This window comes from Morus notabilis, unplaced genomic scaffold, assembly GCF_000414095.1.
Source record: "Morus notabilis unplaced genomic scaffold, ASM41409v2 Scaffold135, whole genome shotgun sequence".
NCBI lineage: Eukaryota > Viridiplantae > Streptophyta > Magnoliopsida > Rosales > Moraceae > Morus > Morus notabilis.
The window spans coordinates 380,225-405,471 of record NW_010367319.1 but is presented as its reverse complement, the minus strand read 5'-3'; the positions used below and the strand labels follow the sequence as shown (position 1 = coordinate 405,471).

Genomic DNA, 25,247 nt, shown 5'->3' with positions numbered 1-25,247 from the left:
TTGCCTGATCTAATTATGACGACGGCTTTCAGATGCCACTAGAAGGTCTCAGAAAAGATGAACTAAATAAATAAATAATAAAAAAAAGGGCACTAAATGTGATTTTTCAAAATTCCGCCAAAATTTCAACTTCCCTGCCGTCAAAACAAATCAAACTTCCTGACATAATCAAAACAAAAAATGACAAAAACTAAAAAGGACAAAATTGAAATCTAATGACAGCACGAGAAGGGCATGAGAGGAGTAGTTGTTGATATAGAAATTTTCTCAGTATAATTTTCATCTTCAGCTTTGCATTACCGTAGAAATTTAACACACAATTTCTCGAGAACAAAAGGAAAAAAAATAGTAATAATAAAGATCCAAAAGAAGAGCCATATCATAGAGCAGAGCAGATCAAAGTCAACAAAAACACACTCTCAACCCGCTATACAACACATCCAAAAGCTACATAATCAAAATCCCTCTACATGGGTCTTTTCCCTTCTTCTTCACCGACCCCTTTTCTTCTTCTCTCCTTGGCCCTTTTACTTCTTCGTGCAAAATCAACCGAACCCACCAATTTTTCTCTTCTTTTTTTTTTCCCTTATGTGGTTATGGTATATCATTATTATAAGAGCTAATTCTTTTTTCTATTTTCTTTTTTTATGTTTGCTTCTTTTTTATTTATTAATAAGCTAAGCGGCAGCGACCGCGCCGGTACGGAAAGTGTAGTCCCGGTTTTTGTTAGGAGAAGCAGATTTTCTCTGTTCCTTGTTTCTCAAGGCCTTCATTGATGAAGAAAGATTCATGTTCTTCTCCTTCGCTTCGTCGATTTCGATCTGCTCTGCTCTGCAAGCTTCGCTACAGAACGGAGTGTCGCCTCTGCAATAGTTCGATCAAAACCATCAATGATCGGAAATCGTTTTTCTTTTTTAAGAAGAAATCTTAAAACTATTAAGTTAAAACACAGATCCCCCAATTTTCCCTTGTTTGGCTACCGAGAAAAGGACCGGAATTTCAATTTTTGTCAGAGAAAATCGAACTACTTGAACTTCAATATTTCCTTGTTTGGTTACCGATGAGAAAGCCACCAATTTCCCAAAATTGGAAGTTTAAATCCAGATCCCCAATTTTTAGGCGAAAAAAAAAAACACTTCCTTGTTTGGCTGCCGAGAAAGGCCGGGAATTTCTATTTTATACTGGTCCGACAAATCAAAACTCTTTGGAACTTTTCCTTTAAAGTATTCTCAATTGTTTGGTTGCCGAGAAAAGGCTGGAAATTACTAGTTAGTGTCTGAGAAATCAAACAAGTAGTAATTTCAAACACGAGGAATCTAACCGAAATCACCTTTTGAAAAAAAAAAAATTCTATATCCGGAAAACCATTCCCGATCTGAAACCAGAAACCCTAAAGATTCAAAATCAAACACGAAAAGAACAAAACTTGGAGAGAAAACCAACCTGTACATGAAAATATCCTTGTTATCAGCGAGAGGCTTCTTGCAGAGGAAGCAAGCCTCGAGGAAATGGGGCAGGTGCTCTTCAAACCTGGCGTCGTAGAACCTCGCGCCGCCAGATCTGGGCGAAAACGACGACGAAGAAGAAGAGAAGGAAGGAAACGACGTCGTCGGAAGGCTCCTGAAGCTGCTACGCCGCGAGTAATACAAAGGTCGAGAGTAAAACGCGTGGTTCTGGTGGTGGTGGTGGCTGCCGGAGAATCCAGCCTCCATGTCGGCCAGGGAGGCCAGACCGTCGTCTTCTTCGATGAAACAAGGTCTCCTTGTGCCTGCAATGGCGTCCATGTTTATTTTCTTTCTATATGCTTTTTGTTTTGGGAAAACCGTTCAACGTTTGGGGGGGAGAGAGAGAGATGTGGAAGTGAAGGAGAGGGAGTGAGGAGAGGGTTAATAAAGGAGGTTTGGTGAAGAGTGAAGAGAGAGAAAGTTGTACAGCGAGTTTTTTCTTTTGTTTTTTTTTTCTTTTGTTTTGTGAAATCCGTGCTCGCAAATCCATTGGCTCAAAATACATGCATCTCTAAGCTGCCCCTCTTCTATTTCTTTTGCCATTAGTGTAGTAATTTACGAGAGTGCCACTTTAGTAGACGAATAATTGATGAAAGTTGTGTGCCCTTTCAGAAAATAAAATAGTATGGATTTTTTTTTACGGAAAGTTTAGGGTTTGTTTAGTTCGTTAATTTAAATTTTTAATTTAAATTAAGATATAATTTTATGTGAAAGTTTTTTATTGTAATAAAAAAATTAGATGTGACTGTTTCTGAGAGATTTTTACTGTAATAAAACTCGAATTGGTGAAATAAACGGAGCCTTAATATGCAGTAATTAATATGGAATTAAATAGTTAAGAAAGTGATAGTGGGTAATATAATTCTCTGAAATTTTACATTATCGTGTTTGGTTATGCTTAGAAATCTTTTGTTAGATTTTTAGAAATATTATTTTACGGTGTTTGGTTGTACATAATAATGAAATCTTTCTTATAAAGTTAATAATTTAAAAAAATTTGAAACTAATTAAATCCTATTATTTCCATTTTACTAACTTATAAGATTAATACTATTAGTGGATTTTTTAAATATTATGAAAAAATACAAAACTAAAAAATGCTCCCCATCTCTCTCTCTCATCTCTCTCGATCTCCCTTTTGATCTTCCAGATCCACACGGGATTGGACTTTGTCGGGCTTGGGCGGACGAAGGCGATTCGAGGCTGGTCACGGGGCTGTGCGATGGTCACAGGGCTGTGCGAACAAAGGCGATTCAAGGCTAGGCAGATGGAGGTGATTCGGGGCTAGGCGGACGAAAGTGATTGCCACGGGGATGGTGGGACAGTCAAAGGGCTAGGCGGACGAGGAGATTGGCGACCACTGTTGGATATGAGGATTTAACAGTGGGGTAGAGCAGTAGTGGATCGGAAGGCAGATTTAACGGTGGTGGCGGCACAGAAAAGTCCGACGACGAAAGGTGGCAGCAGCGTGGTCGACAGAAGAGCAGTGGACGAAAGAGGCGGTTGGGTTTGGGAAGAGATAGGTGGGAGAAATGTGGGAAAGTAAATAACACCCATTTTTTAATTTTCTCGTGATATTAACTTTCCTGAGAAAGTAAATAACACCCTCCAATATGGGTTTAGGATTACTTCAAAATGTGGTAATGTGAAACCCATGAGTTTCACTTTCTTAAGTTTTAAAAAAGTCTAATAATTATACCAAACATAAGAATCTGAAAGATTCTCATTCTAACCCCTAAGATTACTCCATACTAAATGCCCCTAAAAGGTAAATACTTTTAAATTTTATCTGATTTTTTTTTCTTTTAAACATTTTTCAGATTTACAAACTACTTCATTTTGGATATTAACATATCCATATTTTGTATTAATTTGAAACCTTTCCGGTATAAGAGTATTGCATTCTATATAACTCTTTTATAATAGAATGTTCAAAAAAATGCATAGTATCATCAGTATAAGAATCTTTTTTTGTAAGGGATCATAAAATTGAACTTCAATTATAATAAACTTCATTAAACTAAAATTTAAAATTATTTCTACTCAATTAATAACCGTTACTTGTAAAAGAAACAATATAGCAGAGCCACTTGAATTTAAGGAGAACAACTGCTAATAATGACCTTTATTCAAATAATTTTAAATACTTATGATTTTTCTGTTTTGTCTCTAATGAAATTTGATTTTTTTTTCACAAACTCTATACCTTTTGTTTTAATTTTATATTTTCAAGAAATAGTGTTTGTCCTATTTTAAAAGAAATAAAATAAAGTAGAAGGCTCTATAATAATAATAATAATAACAATAATAATGTACGGCTCATGTTAACATCCAAAAGGAAACAAATATAAAAATAGGGTAGGTAGGGGTGAGTGTCATGTTCGTGATTTTAGGCATAAGACAAGGGTAGTAGTAATCGTACACGGGCGAAAGATTTTTCTTTTTTCTTTTTTAGGGGTTTTATTTTTAGTAATTAAACTTTTGGCACAATTTGTAGACCAAAGCAGGTAGGCCCCACGCGCGACCCAATTGCACATGCTTCGCTTTCAGCAATACCATGCTAACGTCAATTGTTGTACTAGACGCCAACTCGGCTTTGTCTGGTTCCACGCGATCATATTGCGCGTAAACGTAACGTTCACACCGCTACGACTCCGCTCTTGCCTTGCCTTGCCCCCTGGGAAAATCGCTTTCTGGCTCCCCCATTGTGGGGACCAAAAAGTTTTTCCCATTCCTTTTCCATTTTGCCTTGCACTCTACCTTTGTTTTGCTTCATCCTTCTCAATGAATTGAGATTGAAATAATCCTAACAAAAAAAAAAAGAAACAATTTTGAATTCCATGTACTTATTCAACTCCACGTTTCAATATTATAATTTGTTTTTCATGTACTAGCTCAATCCCACAATTCAATATTGTCAAGTTTTTTTTTTCTCTTTTGTCCTAGAACATTGTTTGTACTTTGTTGCAAAGAGTTATAGGACTTAGTTTATGTACATATTTCACGAATTTAAATTTTATTAGAGTAAAAAATTTTAAAAAATAATTTAATTTTTTTATTATAATAAAAAATTCTCACATAAAATCACATAAAAATTTAAATTAATAAATTAAACGGATCTTAAGTGAGTAGAATAATCACATAATTAAATGTGAATATTCGGTTATGGAGTGTTGTGCTTAAAAAAAACAAATAAATGAGTAATCGTCGCTTATAACTTTTGTGACGCTTTATTTTATTACAATTTAAATTTGTCTGACATTTAAAAAAAAAAATTGACGTGACGCTTCCACTATGGTCCGGTTTAACAAAATCTTCTTATGTTCAAATGTGCCTCGATTAGCAATTTGAGAACCTGGTTGTTTTACCAGCTTACCAAATTAATATTTTTTGCTCTAGTACGAGAATAGACACTGTACTGCAAAACATTCAGAAATTATTTTTTTTTTAAAAAAGGGGGAGGAGCGAGACATGTCCTCTTTTGTCTCTTACTAGTTTCTCTCTCCCGTCGAATACTCCAAAAAAATGCTAGTTCCAAACCACATTCATTACAACCGTACATTACTGATGAGAGAAAGGTTTTTTACATAGTTGCCCCTTAAATTTATCGCGTTTGATAAATCGGTTCTTAAATTAAAAAATGTTACAATCTGCTCCATAAACTTATAAATTTATTGTATTAATGGTCCTTTTGCTCATATCAGTTAAATATTGTACGGAATTTGTAACGTGAGTTGCGCGTGACTTTTCTCAAGGGCATTTGATGGTCATTTTATTAACTAAACAACATTTTAAAAAAAGAAAAAGAAAGAGAGGTCTTGTACACTTGAACGTCAATAACCCTGACAAAGAACTAAAAAAATCAATAAGAAGAGAAGTCTCCCCACATGATCGTCTGGATAATTCTTTCTTTGCCAAATTGATCTCTTGTTTAAAATTTTATACTTAATCACCAACTATTTCAGGAAAGAAAATAAATAGAGAAAGAAAACTGATTTCGATTCTTTTTCTCAACTTTCTTTACTGTTAAAAAAAGCTCCATCTTTGGTCACGAAGAGTAGGAACAAGAAGAAGCCCCTTTTGAATTTGAATTGGTGAAAAAAACACCCAAAAAAAATTGATCCCACAATACATATAAACTGGGTCCATATGAAATCAAAAGATTCAACTTAAAAAACGGACAAAAGCTTCCGTCTTTATACTGTTAATAAAAAAATAAAAATAAATAAATAAGGAGAGGTCTTTTATATGTGAGCAACTGCAGATCTGCAATTAGAGATATCATATATATTTAAAGCTTGAGAAGCAGCAACTATGGCTTGCATCTGCATCTTAATCGGCATATTTGTGTTAAGCTTTTCCTTCCAACCACCGTAACGTCCTCCACAAAAGGGGTAGGTGTTTCCGCTACCATCGTTGGCTTTTGGGCTTCCTCCAGTATGTTGAAAAGATGGGTTTTTTGAGGAAGGAGATTTGAGTACATTGAGCCCACGAATATTTGCATATGTTGGGAGGCAGAGATTTGTTGTGATAGGGCGAAAGAGAAAGAGGAGGAAGACGACCAAAGATAGAGAAATGACCATCAGATGCCCTTGAGAAAAGTCACGTGCAAATCACATGACAAAATCCGTTTAATATTTAACAGACGTGAGCAAAAGCACTATCAATACAATTACAATGGATTTATAAGTTTAAGGGGCTGATTGCAAAATGTTTTAATTTAAGGACTGATATGCCAAACACGATAAGTTTAGGGGTTAACTATGCAAAAAAGCCCGAGAGAAAGTCTGAGAGTGTTACATACGCGCCATAAATGCAAGTCAAACAGCAAACACCCGCTTAACGAAAAGCACCAGTAGATTAAAAAAAAAAAAAGAAAAGCACCACTTGTACGTGTACTACAAACCTCCATTCCAATGACCCACGGTTTCACTTTTTTCCCACCTTGTCTCAAAAAGAAAAAAAAAAGCAAAATTAGACAAAATAAAAATAAAACAACCCAAAACTGACGTCACATTCACGCGCGGGGTCCCACCGTCGATTCTTTTGTCGTTTTTTTCCACGAAAAACAACCACCCTCTCCTCCAACTCCACCGGCTGGTCCCCACCCCCCCAAAACCATCAAACTGCAGGACCCACAATGTGGGGTCATTTTGGGTATTTTAATTATTTCACTTCATTCCCTCGTGGCGGGGCTCGCTTTCCGAGGTTTTTGTTCCCCTCTCTGCTCATGGCGGGTTGTTGCCCGTTAACCCCCTCGGACAGTTCGGGCAGCCGCCCGCTCGTTGATTATTCACCACTGTACACGTGTGGTTCGGTGCATGTACCCAACGATGCACCGTAGGCCGTGACTCTTCGCCACGTGTCCTCACAAAGGACAAAAAAGGAGTGAAATAAAAATAGTTTCTGACACGAGATTATATGCTGTGTTTCCTGCAGTTTGTTCTGATGATGCTTAGCTTGGATCCTAACGTGACTTTACGTTTGTTAGATGTGATAGGATGTTCAAATTTTTAATTTAAATTAAAATGTATTTTAATATGAAATGTATTTTATTATAATAAAAATATTAGATGGGGTTATTTTTAAGAGTTTTTTATTACAGTAAAATTTAAATTAATAATATAAATGAGATTTTAAGGTTTTATTAATTTATTAATTTATATTGAGATGTAATTTTATATGAAAATTTTTTATTGTAATAAAAAAATTAAATGTGATTATTTTTTAAAAATTTTTATTGTAATAAAATTTAAATTTTAAACTCAAATTGATAAAATAAATGAGACAAACATTATATTCTCTCTTAAAAATTAATAAAGAAAAACATCCAAAGAACATCGCAATAAAGTTTTGAGTTCAAATTAGTTAATATGAAAGTCCAATATGGAGGTATTTTATTTTTTTCTTGGAAAGTCGGAGCATAAGTAATCTAAAACGTCCAGGTATTGATTACGAACAAACTGTGTTGATTGTCATAGTGAGAAGTGAGATCAGTAACTTGATGATCTATTTAGTTGGTTGATTCGAGTTTTTAATTTAAATTTAGATGTAATTTTATGTAAGAGTTATTTACTGTAATAAAAAATAAATAAATGTGACTGTTTCTGAGAGTTTTTTACTGTAACAAAACTCAAATTATAAACTCAAATCGGTAAAATAAATGTAACCTGAATATATAAAATTAAGTGATTTACAAGAATTCAGCCAAAAAAACGGTGCACACACACACATATATATATATATACAAAATATATATTTATACACACAACAAATTGAGAATGTAAAGAATATTTTCTAATGCAAACAAAAAATTTTCTTTGTAATTAATAACTACATTTTGGCAGTGTTACTTGTGTATGAGAAGTAAATAATATTTAAAATTATGAAACAAAGAAAAACATTAACAGGTTATCTATTACTATGGAGATTTGAATATTTTTATTATAACTGTAAAATCTAAACTGTAGTGATTTAAATTATTATTTAAATTATTATTTTGATATATAAATAAATTGTAATTTGAATTGAGAATAAAATTTGAACTGTGTTTGAATAAAGTGTTAAAAATTGTTATTAGAGTTTTGTGACAAATATTATAAAATCTCATTATAAATGACATTAAAAAATATGAAATATGAGTGGATATTTATTCATCTTTTTATTATGAACACATTAAAAAAAAATCATCTCAATCAGAATTAAAACGAAAAAAATTATGACATTTTTAATAATGAAATTAAAGAGAAAAAAAAAGTAGTATCTGAAACTATTAGACTGTTAACAATAATTTATATTAAAATTTAAAAGAAGGTGAATTTTAAAATAAACTGTTTGAGTTGTCATTGACTTATCGTTAATGGTTTGAATTTTCTCTCTCAAACACAAATTTAAATTCTGAACTAATGTTTAAATCTTAAATAACAGTTTTAATTATTGAAACAAACAGAGGCTATAGTCATTCTAAAAAGACAAACATTTCTTAATTGAAACAAGAACAACAACAAGAGGGTTTCGCAATTAATCACCATTAATCCGTATTAAATGTTTAATCCATTCAAACACGCGTGGACGCAATGGTTAAGACTTCAACTGTCACCATAAATGTCACCATAAATGGGCAACGATGTGTCATATCATCCCTAGGAGTAGGTCTAGATGGCTCAAGTCATTAAAACGACTTCACATTATAATTACTATTTTTTTTTTGCTGAATCATTATTATTACTAATTTACTTAACTACTATTACTATTATTATTATTATTATTATTAGGGTAATTAGTATGAATGGTCCATAAACTTTAAAACTTGATAGTTTGGTACTTTGGTCTTTAAAATTTTTTTTTTTTGACAAAATGAGCCCTAAACTATTTAAAATGGTACAATATTATCTTTTTCGTCGTCTAAAAATAGAAATTAAATCCTAACCTATTAAAGTCGATTGAGACTAAAAAATCACCTCATAAAGAAATAAGAGACCATAATGTCACCCTTTTAGCTTATTATGCTGTTACTTTTTAGATGGCGTATGACAGAAATGATTATATTGCACCATTTTAAATAGTTTGAGGTTCGTTTCGTCAAAAAAAATTTAAAAACCAAACTGTCACATTTTAATAAGTTTGAGGACCATTCGTGTAATTTACCTTATTATTATTATTATTATTATTATTATTATTCAAATTCAATAGGGAGGATAGGTGCTGGCAATAAAAAATTATCCTAATTGTCTCAATCTCCCTATTATTTTCAAACATAAAATGAATTGTATAAATAGTCATACTATGCCTTTTACATTAAAGAAAAGTAAAATAGGCAGAACCTAATTCCCAATTCTATATTGAATTAATCCCCCCCAAAAAAAAAAAAAAAAAAAAAAACCCCTCTATTAAACAATACATATAGTAACCAGTTTTTAATTTCTTCCATTTGATGATCAAGCGAAGGGAACATGGTTTTGATTCGATCAGGTGGGGTTTGTTGGTTGGATCAGATTTTGTCACAATCAAGTGGTTCCAAAAAAATAAGACCAAATCTTAGAGAATTAATTTAATAGAGTAGTAAGAGAAGGGTTCAAAGTGTTGATCACATGGAATCAATTATGGACGTTTGTGAAGATCTTACAAGTTGCAGGCCAAGGGATTAGTTTAAGTCAATAAACAAAAGAAAAAAAGTGAGGGAAAGTAAAAGGTCATTTAGGCATGATTTGATTCCCCATGAAATAATTGAGTCTTGAAATGACAATCTCCTTTTTCTAATCACCACTTTTCAGAAGTGGAGTGAGTCCCTTGCTTAATTACTTTATTGACATGCTATTAAAGTGTAAGTTTTATGTAAAATTTGGACTAATGATTTTTTAGCATCTATCATTCCTCCCTTCCTTCTTTCTCTCCCTCTTTTAAAAATATTTACGATAAAAAAGATTGAGTACGTTTGGAATTAATTTTTATTTATTTTAAAAACATTTTCACATATTTTTTAAGACACATAAATAAAAACGGTCTGTAAATCATATTTATTTAACAAATATTTTAAAAATAAAAATGAAAACAAAAAATAGTAAGAATAGTTTCTGTGAAGGAATTAAAAAACGATTAAAAGTTATTTTCTCTTTTTTGTTTTCATTTTTTTATACTTATCAACAATATTATAATATATTAATCAATAATTATAACTAAACACGATTTCACCTTTTCATTATACTCAAAATAATCTCTTAAAAAACTAATTAAACGCAATTTTAGAATTGGTCGCAGAATAATTCTCAAAACAATCTTATTTTTACTTTTGTATTGAAAATAAAATAATTTTAAAAATATTACCAAACGGGCCCATTATTTTACTCCACATGTTAAAAATATTATTTTTAACCGTTAGATTAGTTTTTTAATAGTAAAATTTGTGAATATCTGCATTAAAAATTTACAACGCATAACACAACTACTATTATTGTAAATTAGACTGTTAAAAAATTAATCCAACGGTAAAAATATAATTCATACAAATGAAACAAAATATTTGTCTCCACTATAAAAACGTTTGCTTTTGTAAATGAGAGAAGAGTTTTTTTTTTTTTTTTCCCCTTTCATTTTCTGTTCTCTTCGAGTGCAAATGTATGGGAGAACAGTTGGCATATGCCAAATTGTCCCCCATCTTTGGTGACAACAGGTTGGCAATAGATCATGAAGATTTCATCAATAGTGTATTGGCTAATTTTTCATTATTATTGTGATCATTATTTCTTTGCTGGAATAATATTGGTTAATTGAACTTGTACAGCTGACCAAACTCAAAACATTCTAGGTGGGTTTCAATATTACTTCGGCAAAGAAACGAAAAATAATGGTCCTTCTCAATTTAGAACATTGCTAGCAAATCCATGTGAGATAAGAGGCCACTTTCAATTCTCCATTAATTAATTAGATTAGCCTCAAATGTAAAATTGTTGCACTTTAAAGCCCGTTCAATATGCAATTTGGAAAACAATTGCTTTTTTTCCCCCTAAAATACGTTTATGAAAAAAAAAAATAAACATGATGAAATTATGTTGACCGTGTCCGTAAATGATCTTCATGGGAATGGACCTTAATTTCACTCATTGAAATTTTTTTTTTTTTTTAGGGACCCCATAAAATGTTGTAGCGTGTAAAAATGTCTCATTATAAATGCAAGTGATGCTTGCAAATAAGGCCGATAAATCGATTTTAGTTTTAGAAAACTTACCCTCTTTACATAGAAAATTTAGACAATTAATGTACACCATGTCTAGGCTTGATTAGAAAACCGATAAATCCCTTATTTCTTGACAATTTTACCTTTCTTTTACTCCGAAAGAATTTCACATGTTTGGTAATGCATACAATTTCTTTGTATTAAACAATTTATTTTATTTTATTCCTTTAAAGAAAATCTATGTTTTTCAATCAACGTAACCTTATATATAAATATAAAATCTATCAAAAGAACTATGGGACTTTGGAGGTTTCTGTGGTCGGCAGGTCTTGAAATGTGAAATGTGAAAGACATTTTCTTCTTTGTTTTATTCCATTAACGTTGAAAACTTGGTAAGTTTGTCGTCAGGTAGGAAATGTCATCTCACTTTTGCCTTCTACATTTTCACTGTCGAAATGAAATTTAGTAGTCTTTTTAGCAAATTAATTGGCTTCATAATGCAGCAAAATGAAAGGCAAATCCTTGCAAAATTTTAAAGAAAAATTGTCTCTCCTAAATTTTTCTAGAGTTGCCTATGTTTGCTTACGTGTAAAAAGTTTGTGTAAGAATTTAAGCCCGTAGAATTCAAGGTAGGTGTAATTTTGTTAGCAATGATAGATAATACAGATAATACAAAAAAAAAATAAAATAAAATAAAGTTACTGTAAGAAAAATATATTAAGAATTGTTACAATATAAATTCAACCTTTCTATCAAATTTAGGAAAAACGAATTGGCAAGGATGTCGAGGCACGTGAACCACGCTTTCCTTAAAACGATTCGTCCCTACCGGCTAGTGCTTAAGGTTACATTAGACGTCCATTTTTTAGGATATAACGACAACGACGGTAGCACAAAGCGCTATCGGAACCGTTTCGGCGAACTAGAACTGCACCTTTCCTCTATCACCGAAAACGACCATAGAAAGAACTCGAGAAGGGATAGGAAAAAAAATGAGAGAGAAGGGATGTGTGTTGCAACTTGTTCTGTCCTATCCTTCATGTGTTACACGCCTTATATAGGCTCTTGAGAAAGGGGTTATGAGACAAGGAATTATGGGACTTAATCACACAATTATGTTTCAAACTTTACGATGCAAACAATGCTCCTTCCTCTGAGATGAATCCGGCCACAAACCATAGCTAGGTTCAGATTTTAAGAAGAAAAATCGAAGCCATAACTAACCATTAAGCTGTCCATTATCACACAATTAAGCTCGGCCATTAAACTAGCAATTAAGCCCCTTTAATCACCATTATGCAAGCTAATTTCGGGTTTGGCCGGAATGTGAAAGGTCTTAGGCCTTTCTTTGGTCAAAAATAAAATAAAAATTGCAAAACAAGGCCTGCACGAAGTGGGTTTTTCGGTCCGGCATTCGTGTCTGCAGATCACGGGCCCACACATTGGACCCCTAACTCGCCGGGGTCGTGATCCGTACCCCCTATGCGTGTGAGAAAGCCTCTCAGGTATACATGCTTACCTAAGCTTCAAAGTGCAATCACTTATATACACCACCAAGGCTTCAATCCTAGCCAATGTGGGATTTTTACAATTTCCAACCTATTTAACCATTCCAAGTGGCTTACTTAGAGTATCAATTTTTCATTCACCCAATATCCATTTTGAGTGTGTGAATATCCATTTTCGATCTACTCGTGACGGAGAACGCAATTCCATTGAGACCCATTCTAAAATCCAATTGCGCCTCGTTCCAATATGGGCCTCAAAATGGACATTTAACATGGCTTATTAAGCCATTTTTCCAACAATCCCCCATATGAATGAAAATTGACCGACGACGAGAAAACACAGACTCAATAATGGTGATAGAGTTCTGCGGTCGATACCTACATAAAATATGTAGGTGTTAATCCTTGAACCTTCCCTTATGAGAATACATTTACTTTACTAGCTGACCAGTAGACGCGATGTCCTTTAACAGTTCTACCATTATGTAAACGTTAATATACCTCACACAGACATCTTCCTGACACAGTTTAGTTCTCATGGTTATGTTCATTTTGGCCATGAACATTTACCTGGTTCTGCAAGAGTTTCTAAAGAATTGAGCCCTCACAATTCTCTTTTGAAGTGGCCCCACTTCTCTCTCACATAGATAATTTCTTAATGTAGAGTAACCAGTATTACTCCGCTCAGATTCCTGACGCATCCGACGTATAAGAATCATTAAAAACCAATGTTTAACCTCTTCTCGTACGGGTTTCACTGCTTTCATCATTGGAATAGGTTACCCCCACAGTGATCTCAGCTGGTCTATACAATTTAGTTATCCCATTAAACCTAGATCTTAGGATCTCCAATCAACTAGGTTGGGTTTCCACTGTTTCGAGATGTTTGTTACATGAGCTTCAGTCTTATTCCTCTCGATATTTTCTTAACTTGATTTCTATTCAGTCGTTTGGTCAGCAGATCTGTAATATTGTCCTTCAACCTTATATAGTCAATGACTATGACTCCCATTGAGATCAGTTGTCTAATGGTATTATGTCGACGACGTATATATCTAGACTTACCTTTATACATCATATTATGTGCTCTACCAATGGCTGATTAGCTATCGCTGTGTATGCAAATTACAGGTACAAGCTTTGGTCAATCCGGAATGTCCTCCAAGAAATGTCTAAGCCATTCAACTTCTTTGCCACATTTATCCAAAACGACAAACTCCGCTTCCATCATGGATCTGGTTATTACCGTTTGAAATAGCTGCACCACCCAAGGAGAATACATAACCACTGGTAACTTTAGAATCCTGTGTATTGGACATCCAACTTGCGTCAGAGTATCCTTCTAATATAGCAGGTTCTCTTGTGTAATGCAGTCCATAATCACGAATATATCTTAAGTACTTCAGTACTCTCACAATTGCTTTCCAGTGGTCATCTCCTCAGTTACTCGTGAATCTGTTCAATCTACTTACAGTGAAGGTAATATCTGGTCTTGTATAGCTTATTAAGTACATCAGACTGCTAATCACTCTAGCATACTCCACCTGGGATATGCTTTCTCCCCTATTTTTGGACAGATGTTAACTTATATCAATCAGAGTTCTGACTATACCAGAATCATCTTTATTAAACTTATCAAGTATGTTGTCCACATAATGTGACCGAGTCAATATGAGACCATCATGCACCCTTTTAATTTTGATACCCAAAATCACATCAGCCAGTTTCATATCTTTCATGTCAAACCTTGAGTTCAACATGTGTTTGGTAGATTTGACCATCCGATCATTACTACCCACAATTATTATGGCGTCTACATACAGACAAAGAATGACATAACTGTCTTCTGTATTTGTTACACTCGTTGATTTTGAATCCAATTGACGTTATGACATCGTCAAATTTCGTATGCCATTGTTTTGGTGCTTGTTTCAGTCTGTACAAAGACTTCACCAATTTGTAGACCTTCTTCTCTTGTCCTGGAGCTACACAACCCTTAGGTTGTTCCATGATCTCCATTTAGAAAGACTGTCTTCACATCCATTTGATGAACTTCAAGATTCCGCAACGTAGCAATCACTAGTATTATCCCAATAGATGTTATTCTCGTCACAAGAGAATACGTGACAAAGTAATCAAGGCCTTCTCATTGTCTATAACATTTTATAACTAGTATGGCCTTATACTTTTCAATTGTTCCATCTGTCTTCATTTTTCGTTTGAAAATCTATTTAGAACCTAGTAGTTTATTTCCTGGTGGAAGGTCTACTAGTTCCCAAGTAAGATTTTGCAAGATAGAACCTATCTCACTCTTTATGGCATCTTTCGATAAAGGACCCCCAGTTGAGCTCACAGCTTCTTTATACGTTTGAGGTTCAGCCCTAGCATATAGGTTAGAAAATCCGGTCTGAAAGACTTTTCTATCCTTGCCCTCTTACTTTGTCTAGGCTATTACTCTGTTTCCACATTTTCATTGTTTTTATAATTTTGACTACTATCTTCTATGATGTCTCAAAAATTCATTTTGACGAACTTGGCTCATATTCCTTAGTCTTACATGGAAATACATGTTTAAAGAACGATGCATTCCTAGACTATATTATCGTGTTCTTGTGTATGTCAGGGTTTTTAGACTCATGAACAAGAAACTGATATGCAGTACTGTTAAGTGCATTCCCAATGAAGATGCAACTAGCCATTTTCAGACCTATCTTCATGTTCTTTGGCATTGGTGCCATTACCTTGGCCAAACACCCTTACATTTTCAAGTATTTGTTGGAATGTTTCATTCCTTTCCACAATTCATATGGGGTCTTATCAATTTTCTTACGCGGAACCTTATTTAAAAGGTAATTAGTCGATAAAATGACTTCCCCCCCACATGTTCTGTTGCAACCTAGAACTTATTAACATTGCATTCATCATATCCTTTAAGGTACGATTTTTTCGTTCAATAATGCCATTTAATAGGGGAGAATATGGAGGTGTGACTTCGTAAATAATTCCATATTGTGCACAAGCGTACTAAATGGTTCGACATATTCACCACCTCGGTCACTTCTTACCATCTTAATCTTTTTATTTAGTTAGTTTTCAACTTATTGCTTGTAGAGAGTAAATTTCTCTACAGCTTCATCTTTACTTTTTAGCAAATATACATAGCAATACTTTGTGCTATCATCAATGAAAGTGATAAAATACTTATTACCACCTCTAGTTTGAACAAACTTTAAGTCACAAACATTACTATGTATTATATCAAGTGATTCAGTGTTCCTTTCTATCGTTTGTAATGATGACCTTGTAACACCTCGAAGAATTAAACGAGATTAATTAAGGTGTTTAAGATTTATTAGTGTGCCTAATTTGGTTTAAATAATTAATTATTATTTATTAAATGTTTCTGACGAGTAAATTTAAATAATTCCAAGGTATTTAAATATTCTCAGTATTTATATTTTTACCCCAGAAGTGTGTGTAGACATATTTCTTGGACTGTTTTTAAATTTTTTGACACCTGTCCATTTCCTTTTTCTTTTCCTTCTTTTCTCTTTTCTTTTTCCCGTGCGCTCTCTCTCTCTCTCTCTCTCACTCTCATTCTCACACACACTCTTTCTCCCGTTCAAAATCTTCGTCGAATCAAACCGGATTTCGAACCAAAGGAAAATTTCAAGAAGTTTTTAACGTCAAGAGAAGGATTTGAGGTAAGATTTCTGAAAAATCACTCTTGAATCTCAGATTTTTCGGATTAGAAACCCTATTTCTGTTCAAAATAGATTTTGAGTAAAATCATGGTGGAAATTGGGGATCTTAGGTTCTTTGGACTTGATTTAGTACTTAGAACCTGGATCTAGTTGTTTCTCCTTGAGATATTTTGAATTGGAACTGAAATTACAGGTTTTCAGACTGATTTTGGTGAGTTTTCCTCGCTATGCTGATCCCACCGGTCGACTTATCCGATTGACCGGATTGCACTACATCAGGTTGACCTGTGCGGTTGACCGAAGTGCACACCACCGGTTGACCGGTGGTGTTGCACTGCTCTGTCACCGGTCGACTGGTGTACACGGGGTTTGACACTGTTTTGCTTGAAAATGCTGTTTTGACATTAGTTTTTTAGGAGAACCCAAATTAACTTCATTTGGGAACCTAGAGTGAATGGATTAGCTTCTTTAATCCATGTTTTGAGATTTAAAAACCTTTAGAATGATGATTTGAAACATGAATTGATTTATGAAACCGGTAATTGAATTATAGCACACTAATAGGAAATCAAAGGATACAATTGAGATTGCAATTGCTTTAGGAATGAGAATTGGATCCTAAAGTGTTAGTTTGTATAAGTGCTAGCTGAGGACTCAGATTGAGGGGCTTGAGGAAGTGAAATCCGGAATAGAGTAACACTAGCCACAGGTTTGATATTTGTGAGGTAGGATTTCTTACCCTTTTCTTGGTGAGCCCGTTTTCAAAAGAATTTTGGCCTGGCAAATGTTTTAAAGAAAATGACATGTTTGCGAAAGAAAAGCATTTGAAAATAATAGCTTGATTTTAGCTATTAGAATTATAATGAACTGTTTCATAAAGTTTAATGAATGATTTCTTAAGACAAGAGATCTTGCGAATCGATAAATCGGCTGATGGCCTAGATAGGATGTGAAGTGTGCATCCTTGGCGGCAGAACCCGAAACCCGGCCCGGGGGTGATAGGCTTGTGCATGTGGTTGTGTAAGTAATTTATCATTGTATAAATTACTTGCTGATGCCTGTTATACAGAGATTTTCAGTTATATTTCCTTTTAGAAAAAGGATGTGAGGTTCCGACTGTTGTGTTGGAACTGAATGTCTATATTTATTTCATTGTTTATTCATTTATTTATTTACTCATTCATTTATTTACTATGTTTTACAAAATTATATCCTACTGGGCATTTCGCTCACGTTTTATTGTTTTATAAATATTAACCCCTCCTAGGCAACTCTAGGAGCAGTGCGGAGTAGCTGAGTTAGTTGCTACCACCGGATTTAGTAAGGATTGTAATCATCCTCCCTATGTACGAATGTAAGAATTGTAAATTCTATAAACTCTAAATATTTAAATTTCTAGACTGTGGTTGATGTCTGTAATGTTATTTACATGTTCATGTATGTACAATACTGCATATCCTGTGGGTGAAGCCCTGGGTGAAGTTAGAGGTTCGAGTTTAACCTCTTCCTTGGAATGTACTTTTCAATTAAACAGGAGGCTTATTTAGGAATTTCCTTAATATTTTATTTTAATCACGTTTAACTCCTAATCGAGCCTTCATGTCACCCACTCCGGCTTCGGGGCGTGACAAACCTTGATAGTTTTGCCTCTACACAAGTTTCACATTTACGTTTTGAATCAATATGAAATGCAGGTATGTTATCCAAGTTAATTAACCTACGCAATGTATCATAATTAACATGTCCTAGTCTACCATGTCATAAGTTAGAAGACTCAAGCATATAAACGGAAGATTCTTTACTCTCACCACTCTCTGTCATAAAATTCTAATTTAAACAATCACTTTACTTTCCTTACTTTCCCATTTACCATTTCATTGGAACTAAACTTTCATAAGTTAAACACACTGGAATTTAAAAGTGAGAATAATGATTCTTCACATTTTACATGAAAGCCTCAAGGCTATCAAGGACTCGCATGTACATATAGTGGGTCGTGTGGCCACACGCCCCACTCAATTATTTTCAGTTTCAATTTGTCATATGTAGTTTTATTAATTATTTATTACTCAAATATTTTCTCTTAATTATACCCTATTTATTTATTTTTTTAGAATATCTCTTACAACTCTAGCCACCATTTTTTTTTCTGTCCCTCTACCTTTATTCTATTTTGTTTAACTCTCACTAAGTTTGGCCAAAAAAATTTCTGCTTCTACGAATATATTAACTTAATAAACAATTAGCTTATTGATGTATGTTTCTAATCGAGAAACTAGAAAAATATGGTATCTTTTTCTCATTGAATAATTGAAAGATTTATATAGTTACAATTACAATTTAAAAATTGAAAAGAGAAAACTAGATAATGGGTAACTTAATTAGATACAATGAGAAAACTAGATAATAGGTAACTTAACTAGATAACAAGGAGAAAGGAAATCTAAAAACTGAATATTTACAAAATTTAAATGAATAAATTAATTAGAATTAATATATTCGTTATGCCCTCGTAAGATGGAGCTCCTAGAGGATAGGCCAATCTTTTCCTTCAAAGATAGAAATTGCATATGTGGTAATGGTTTGGTGAGAACATCCGCCAACTGATCTTTAGAAGAAACATGAGCAACTCAAAGAGCACCACTATGTACTTGATCTTAAATAAAATGATAATCAAGTGTAACATGTTTGAGTGAAAAATTGGATTATAGCAAATATAAGTAGCACCAACGTTGTCACAATAGATTACCGGTTGTTGGGGAAGAGTAACACCAAGTTCAGTGAGAAGTGAACAGATCCAACTTAACTCAGCAGCTGTGGCAGCAACTGAACGATATTCGGCTTTAGTAGAAGAACAAGCAACCGTTCGTTGCTTCTTAAAACTCCAGGAAATAGGATTACGACCAAGGTAAACAAGATAAGCACTAGTGGAAGTGTAGTCATCCTTGTTACCTGCCCAATCAGCATCAGAGAAAGCATGAAGTGCCAAAAAAGAATGGTGATATAGAACCGATGTAAGTGATAGGTAGACCCATGTCATCGCCAATCACAATGTCGTCAGGACCGTCATAAGGAGTATGAAGAAAGAGATTGCTTAAGTCGGTTGTGACATGGTGCGATGCTCCACTATCAAGAAGCCAACGATGTTCGCCGGATGTGGTGGTGGTGGCAACATCTACTTGAGGACGCCATTGTGTTGTCGGTGGACGTGGCTACCAAGAGGGAGCAAGGCGAGGTGCCGTAGTGAAAGTTGGAGTGGATGGCAATATCCGAAACAAGGGGCATTGTTGAATGGTATACCCTTATTCATGGCATCCTTGACAGCGTCCCAAGTAGGGTATAGGAGGAGGACGACCACTTCTAAGGACCACAACAGGAGGAGTGGTGCTTGGTAGGGAAGGGCATTGTGGACTAGGTCGGGACCAGGTTGGGTTGGTGGTTGCTGGTAGTGGAGAAGAGGAAGAATGAGAGATATGGATGGAGAGCTCCTTGTTGATAAGTTTCTCATGGAGTTCATCAAAAGAGATGGTCATGTCACGACTATTGATCACATCAACAATCGGTTGATAATCTTCATCGAGACCATCGAGAATTTTCTCAATGAGATTCTCATTGTCCATAGGCTTGCCAAGAGCTGCAAGCTCGTCGGCACGACTCTTAATAAATTGCATGTAGTCTGAAATTGTTCCTTAATTTGTTCCTCATTGTTATTGGTGGCATTCTTGATTTGTCCCTTAATTTTTTTTTTATATGGCCATGAGAGGGTCGAGCATAGATATTGGCAAGAACATTCCATGCATCACGGGAATTTGAGGATCGTGTAATGAGGGGAATGAGAGACGGGGTGAGAGAATCGACTAGCGCACCAACAATTAATTTATCTTGTCAAAGCCATGTGATTTATGCCAGATTTAGAAAGGTGGTATTGTTGGCGGTGACAATAGCGGGAGGAAGAGGATGGGAGCCGTCAATAAATTTATAGAGATCATAACCAATGAGAATAACCTCTATCTAAAGCTTCCATGAGAGATAATTTGTGGACGTGCGTTTAACGGTGTTGTTGACATGAATGACCGTCAATGGCTTGGTCGGCTCTTGAGCATTCGGAATGGTGACTTGGGAATTGTCGGTTGCTATTGGAGAATGAGGACCGGTTGTAGTGATAGGTGGTACGCGTGGCGGAGTTGGTGGCAGCTCCGCTGTAGCGGATGATGGGTACGATTGCGGATAAGCGGGGGTTCGACGGCGGTGAGGCGTGGTGGCGTTTGGAGATGTGGCGGTTGTGAAGAAAATTCATTGAATAGTCCTAGGAGAATTGCTCTAATACCATATAGAAACTAATTGAGAGAGGAGAAAAATATGACATCTTCTTCTCATTGAATAATCTAGATATTTATAGAGTTACAATTACAATTTAAATATTAAAAAGGGAAATTAAATAATGGGTAACTTAACTAGATAACAAAGAGAAAAAGAAAATCTAAAAATTAAATATTTACAAAATTTAAATAAATAAATTAATTAAAATTAATATCTCCGTTACCATAATACTAAGATCCGATATAAAAGTCGGACATGTATGCAATCCTTTTCAAAGTACGTGAATCTATTGGAACATATAATTACAAGATATTAATCTTTACTAAATACTATTTTAATATACAAATATCAATTTTTTTATACCTGAAAATTTGTTTTAATATGAAATAATTATTAATATTTCCATTAAAATAACATCATAGAGTACACTAATTTTTATTTTCATTATTATTGATTACAATATAGAGTTGTCTATATTTCCCGGTATGAAAATAAAGGATAAGTCCCTTACTACCATCGTAACGGGTCTATATGTCAATCGTAACCCCCTTAAAACCTAGCATAATTTTCTTATATTGAGTCATAACAATTGTAATTTTGAAAATCAGATGTCATTTTTAAACATATAGCAATAAACGACTATCATGTATACCTGTCATGAATAATTATATGAAAAACATCAATAAACGACTGTCAGTTTTACTGTTAACATCAGTCATTCCATTGTAACTAATTGTCATTTTAAAATTGAATAATATTATCGTGAAGAATTACATCTGTCATGTTCTTTTTTTTATTGGCACATCCGATCATGCATGAACATTTACTTGGAGCTGTACATGACAGTGTTTTATTTACCATATATATAGATATTGGCAAGAACATTTTAAAATGACTTCTGGTTCCTAAAATAACAATTGTTACGACATAATACAAAAGAATTATGTTAATCATTTAACCGGTTACACTAAATTTTTAATTCTTTTATGATGGGGGAAATTTCCCCCATAAAAATGGTGAGGGACCATGGAAAAAATCTTAAAAATATATCAGAAATTTTATGGTATGAATTGTCATTTTATCTTACGAATTAAATTATCAATTTTTAATCATTAAAAAAAATCTTTTAACAATAAGATAAAAAAATTAGAAACAATTTTATAGTGCGCATAACAAATCTTTAAAGTGAACACTCATATACCAAACATTTAAAAAGTCAAAACCAACGCTTAAAATAATTCTTTATCAATAATAAAAAAATAAATAAAAAATAAGAGTTCTCAAAATGGAATGAGTATGGACATGTTCAGTTACATTTTTAAGTTATAGTGACTTGTGTAAATTTTGAGTTGAATTTAAGTTATAACTTGAGTTGAAAATGTAATTTGAGTTTGTGTTTGGAGATGTATATTTAAGTTAACTTTTGAATTGAGAATTTAATTTGAGTATGTGTTTAGTATACTTAAACTTGAGTTGTGAATAGTTGAAAATGAATGAGAGGTAATTATTTTTGTTTAGAATTTATTATTAAAATAAGAAAAAGTAATTTTTGTCAACAATTGCAGCTAAACTTGAACTTGAATCAAGGGGGTGGGATTGCACTCAAGAATTGCTGCTTTCTTAAGTACAAATTAGAGTATTCACTCGAGCAGTCATTGCTGAACGAAGACTTGGCCTAAATTCTTTACTCGAGTGACTTTTTTTTTTCAAGTTTTTAAGAGCAATCAACAACCCTTATATAAGATAAAAAATGGACTTTCTCTAGTTATTAGTTTCTGTAAAAATAGACTATTAATGGTCTCTTACTTTTCAACCGTCAGATCTGTTATAGAATTAATTTGTTTAGCATAGTCTATTTTTATACATCTGTTGCTTTTCTCAAGTATAAACTTGAGTATTCACTCGAGCAGTACTTGCTGAATAAAGACTTGGCCCAAATTTTTTACTCAAGTGGCCTTTTTTTAAAAGTTTTAAGGACCAAACAACAATCCTTATATAAGATAAAAAAAGAGACTTTCTCAAGTTATTAGTTTCTATAAAAATAGATTATTAATGATCTCTTACTTTTTTAATTGTTAAATTTATAATAAAATTAATTTATTTAACATAATTTTTATAATTTAATGTGATTTTAATTAAATTCGACTGTAAAAATTGAGACTCCCGAGAACTACTAAAGAAACTTAAAAAAAAAAAAAAAAAGGAATGAGTATATCCCATTATAATTCAAACCCAGATTTTCTTTGCCCTTTCTATGCACGCTTGCAATCCCTAATCACATGCCAAATTTGTTTGGACCAAAGCTCTCATGGAAATTCGCGAGCCTCGAGTTAGAGGCTTGAACAGTGCACTTACTATAGGTGGCACAACTCACGAGGTAGCCGCACAGATTCCGTACCGTACGGTGCATAGATAGCCATTGATCCACCAAACCAAAGCTTCTCACGCACTTCCACGTAACTCCCAAGCACAGCCACGTCCTTCGCTTACAATCTCCCACGTGTGCTTCCCACCACCCGACATGCCCCTTTAACTTCAACACCCCCTCTCTCTCCTTGATTTTCGTGTTATAATTGATAATTCCCTTTTTTTTTTTTTACTATTGAAAAAAATTCCCTTTTAATTAAAAAAATCTTTTATGCTGTCCTTAATCCCTTTCTTTTAAGGATTTCAATACGCAATGTGGCAATCCAAGCACCTTAGAATGGAATATGTTCATATTTTATTTTGAATAGAAAATTCTAAATTGTGCTTTTATATGGTAAAATAATTAGCGTTGTTTATGGCACTAGAATAAGTTAAGATTCCTGGCATTATGGTACACGTAAGAGGCAAATGCTCTAATTTGTACACGTGTAGAGGTGTAGGAAGCCCAAGTAGCATGATCATGTGACAAAGAACCCGTTTAATTTATTGATTCAAATTTTTAATTCGAGTTGATATGTGACTTTATATGAGAACTTTTTATTGTAGTAAAAAAATTAAATGTGACTATTTTTGAGAATTTTTTACTGTAACAAAACTCGAATCGGTAAAATAAACATGACCAAAATTTATGTTCAAATCTAAATGTAGCTTAATATGGGTTTAGAATAGGGATCTAGGCAAATGGTGGTAGATAACTTAACCGTTGTTTTTATAATTCAAATATAACTCAAATTTTTTACTTCAATATTTTTTTCATAACAATTCAAATTCAATTTTTATTATTATAATATTTTATGTTATATAAATTTATCCACTCAATCGGCGAAGAGAATAGATCCTTAAAATAATCCAAGGAGCAATATTTTTTTGGTAAAGTTTTCAAAAAATTAAACGATAATTTGTTTTAATGTGATGCACAGGAAAATTTGTTTATATAAAACAAAAAGGGGTGAAACTAAAGGAGCAAAAGAATAACGTAGATAAAATAATAAAGTAGTTGGTAGTTAAGTAATTGGGGTGGAATAAAATGATGCACAAGTGGAATCCCCGTCGCTAGTGGAAGTTACACCATGTGAAAGATATTTAAAGAACTTTTTCCACCTAGTAAGAATATATATATATATATATATATTTTTTTTTTTATGACATCTTGTTCTAATGGATTTGAACTTAATTATTGATGATTAATTGAGTGACGGTGTAAAACGTGATTTGTATGCACACTCAATGCACTTAAATAAAATTTAAGCCGAAAGTGTTATTCTTTCTACACCTTAACCCTTATATTATGAAGGAATAGTAGAAAAAAATAAAAAGTAAAAGTAAATAACTATTGATTAGCTTGTTATTTTCTTTCATGCTACGCTTAGTGCCGATATTCTCAAAATTTTAAATAAATTTTTAGATTTAAAATTTTTATTTGGTTCTTAATCTTAAGTATGTTTCGTGTTGAACACATAAATTCGTTTTTTTTAAAAATCTAAATCGTTGAATATATTAACATTTTAAATGAGATATTATTAGTGATTTTCATAGCGGAATATTCTTATATTTGAAAAAGAAAAAACCATGAACTATGAATGATCATAAGTTCATAATGTATTCCTTAAAAAAAATACAATCCTTATAAAAATAATAAAAAAAAGTTCAGAATACACAGGCACACAATTGTGCTAGAACTTTGGACGGGCCGCCCGAGACCGCCCGAAAAGCCCGACTTTTTGCCCGAGCCCGAGCCGCCCGAAAAATTTGGGCCGCCCGCCCGAGCCTGAATTTCACCTTGAACGGGCCGCGGGCTTGTATTAGGCGGCCCGAGCCCGTCTGAATTGCCCGAATTATTTAAACTTTTTTTTAATATTAAGTTATTTTGTGTTAAAATTTATATATATATATATATATTACAATTTGAAATGAACACACGAATTATATAAAAAAATTATTTCTTTATTAATTTTTAAATTTATAATTCATGATTGCCTCGTTAAAAACCTTACCAAGAAAAATCCAATTGGGATAAAAACTTGGCAAGAAAAAAAGAGTGCAATCATTTTGTAACGAATTACATATTGTACAAACTTACATTGTTTATTAAATTACAAATACAATGTAA

General features: G+C 33.4%; 1 protein-coding gene across 1 annotated transcript; it reads right to left on the bottom strand.

Annotated features, from left to right (window-relative positions):
- Positions 1-262: 262 nt before the first annotated feature.
- On the bottom strand, positions 263-1,873 carry LOC21406128. The gene is made up of 2 exons (XM_010112227.2): positions 1,444-1,873; positions 263-864 (listed from the first exon to the last, which is right to left on the bottom strand). The coding sequence occupies exons 1-2, from the start codon at positions 1,782-1,784 to the stop codon at positions 678-680; spliced, it is 528 nt and encodes a 175-aa protein (XP_010110529.1). The 5' UTR covers positions 1,785-1,873; the 3' UTR covers positions 263-677.
- Positions 1,874-25,247: the final 23,374 nt, after the last annotated feature.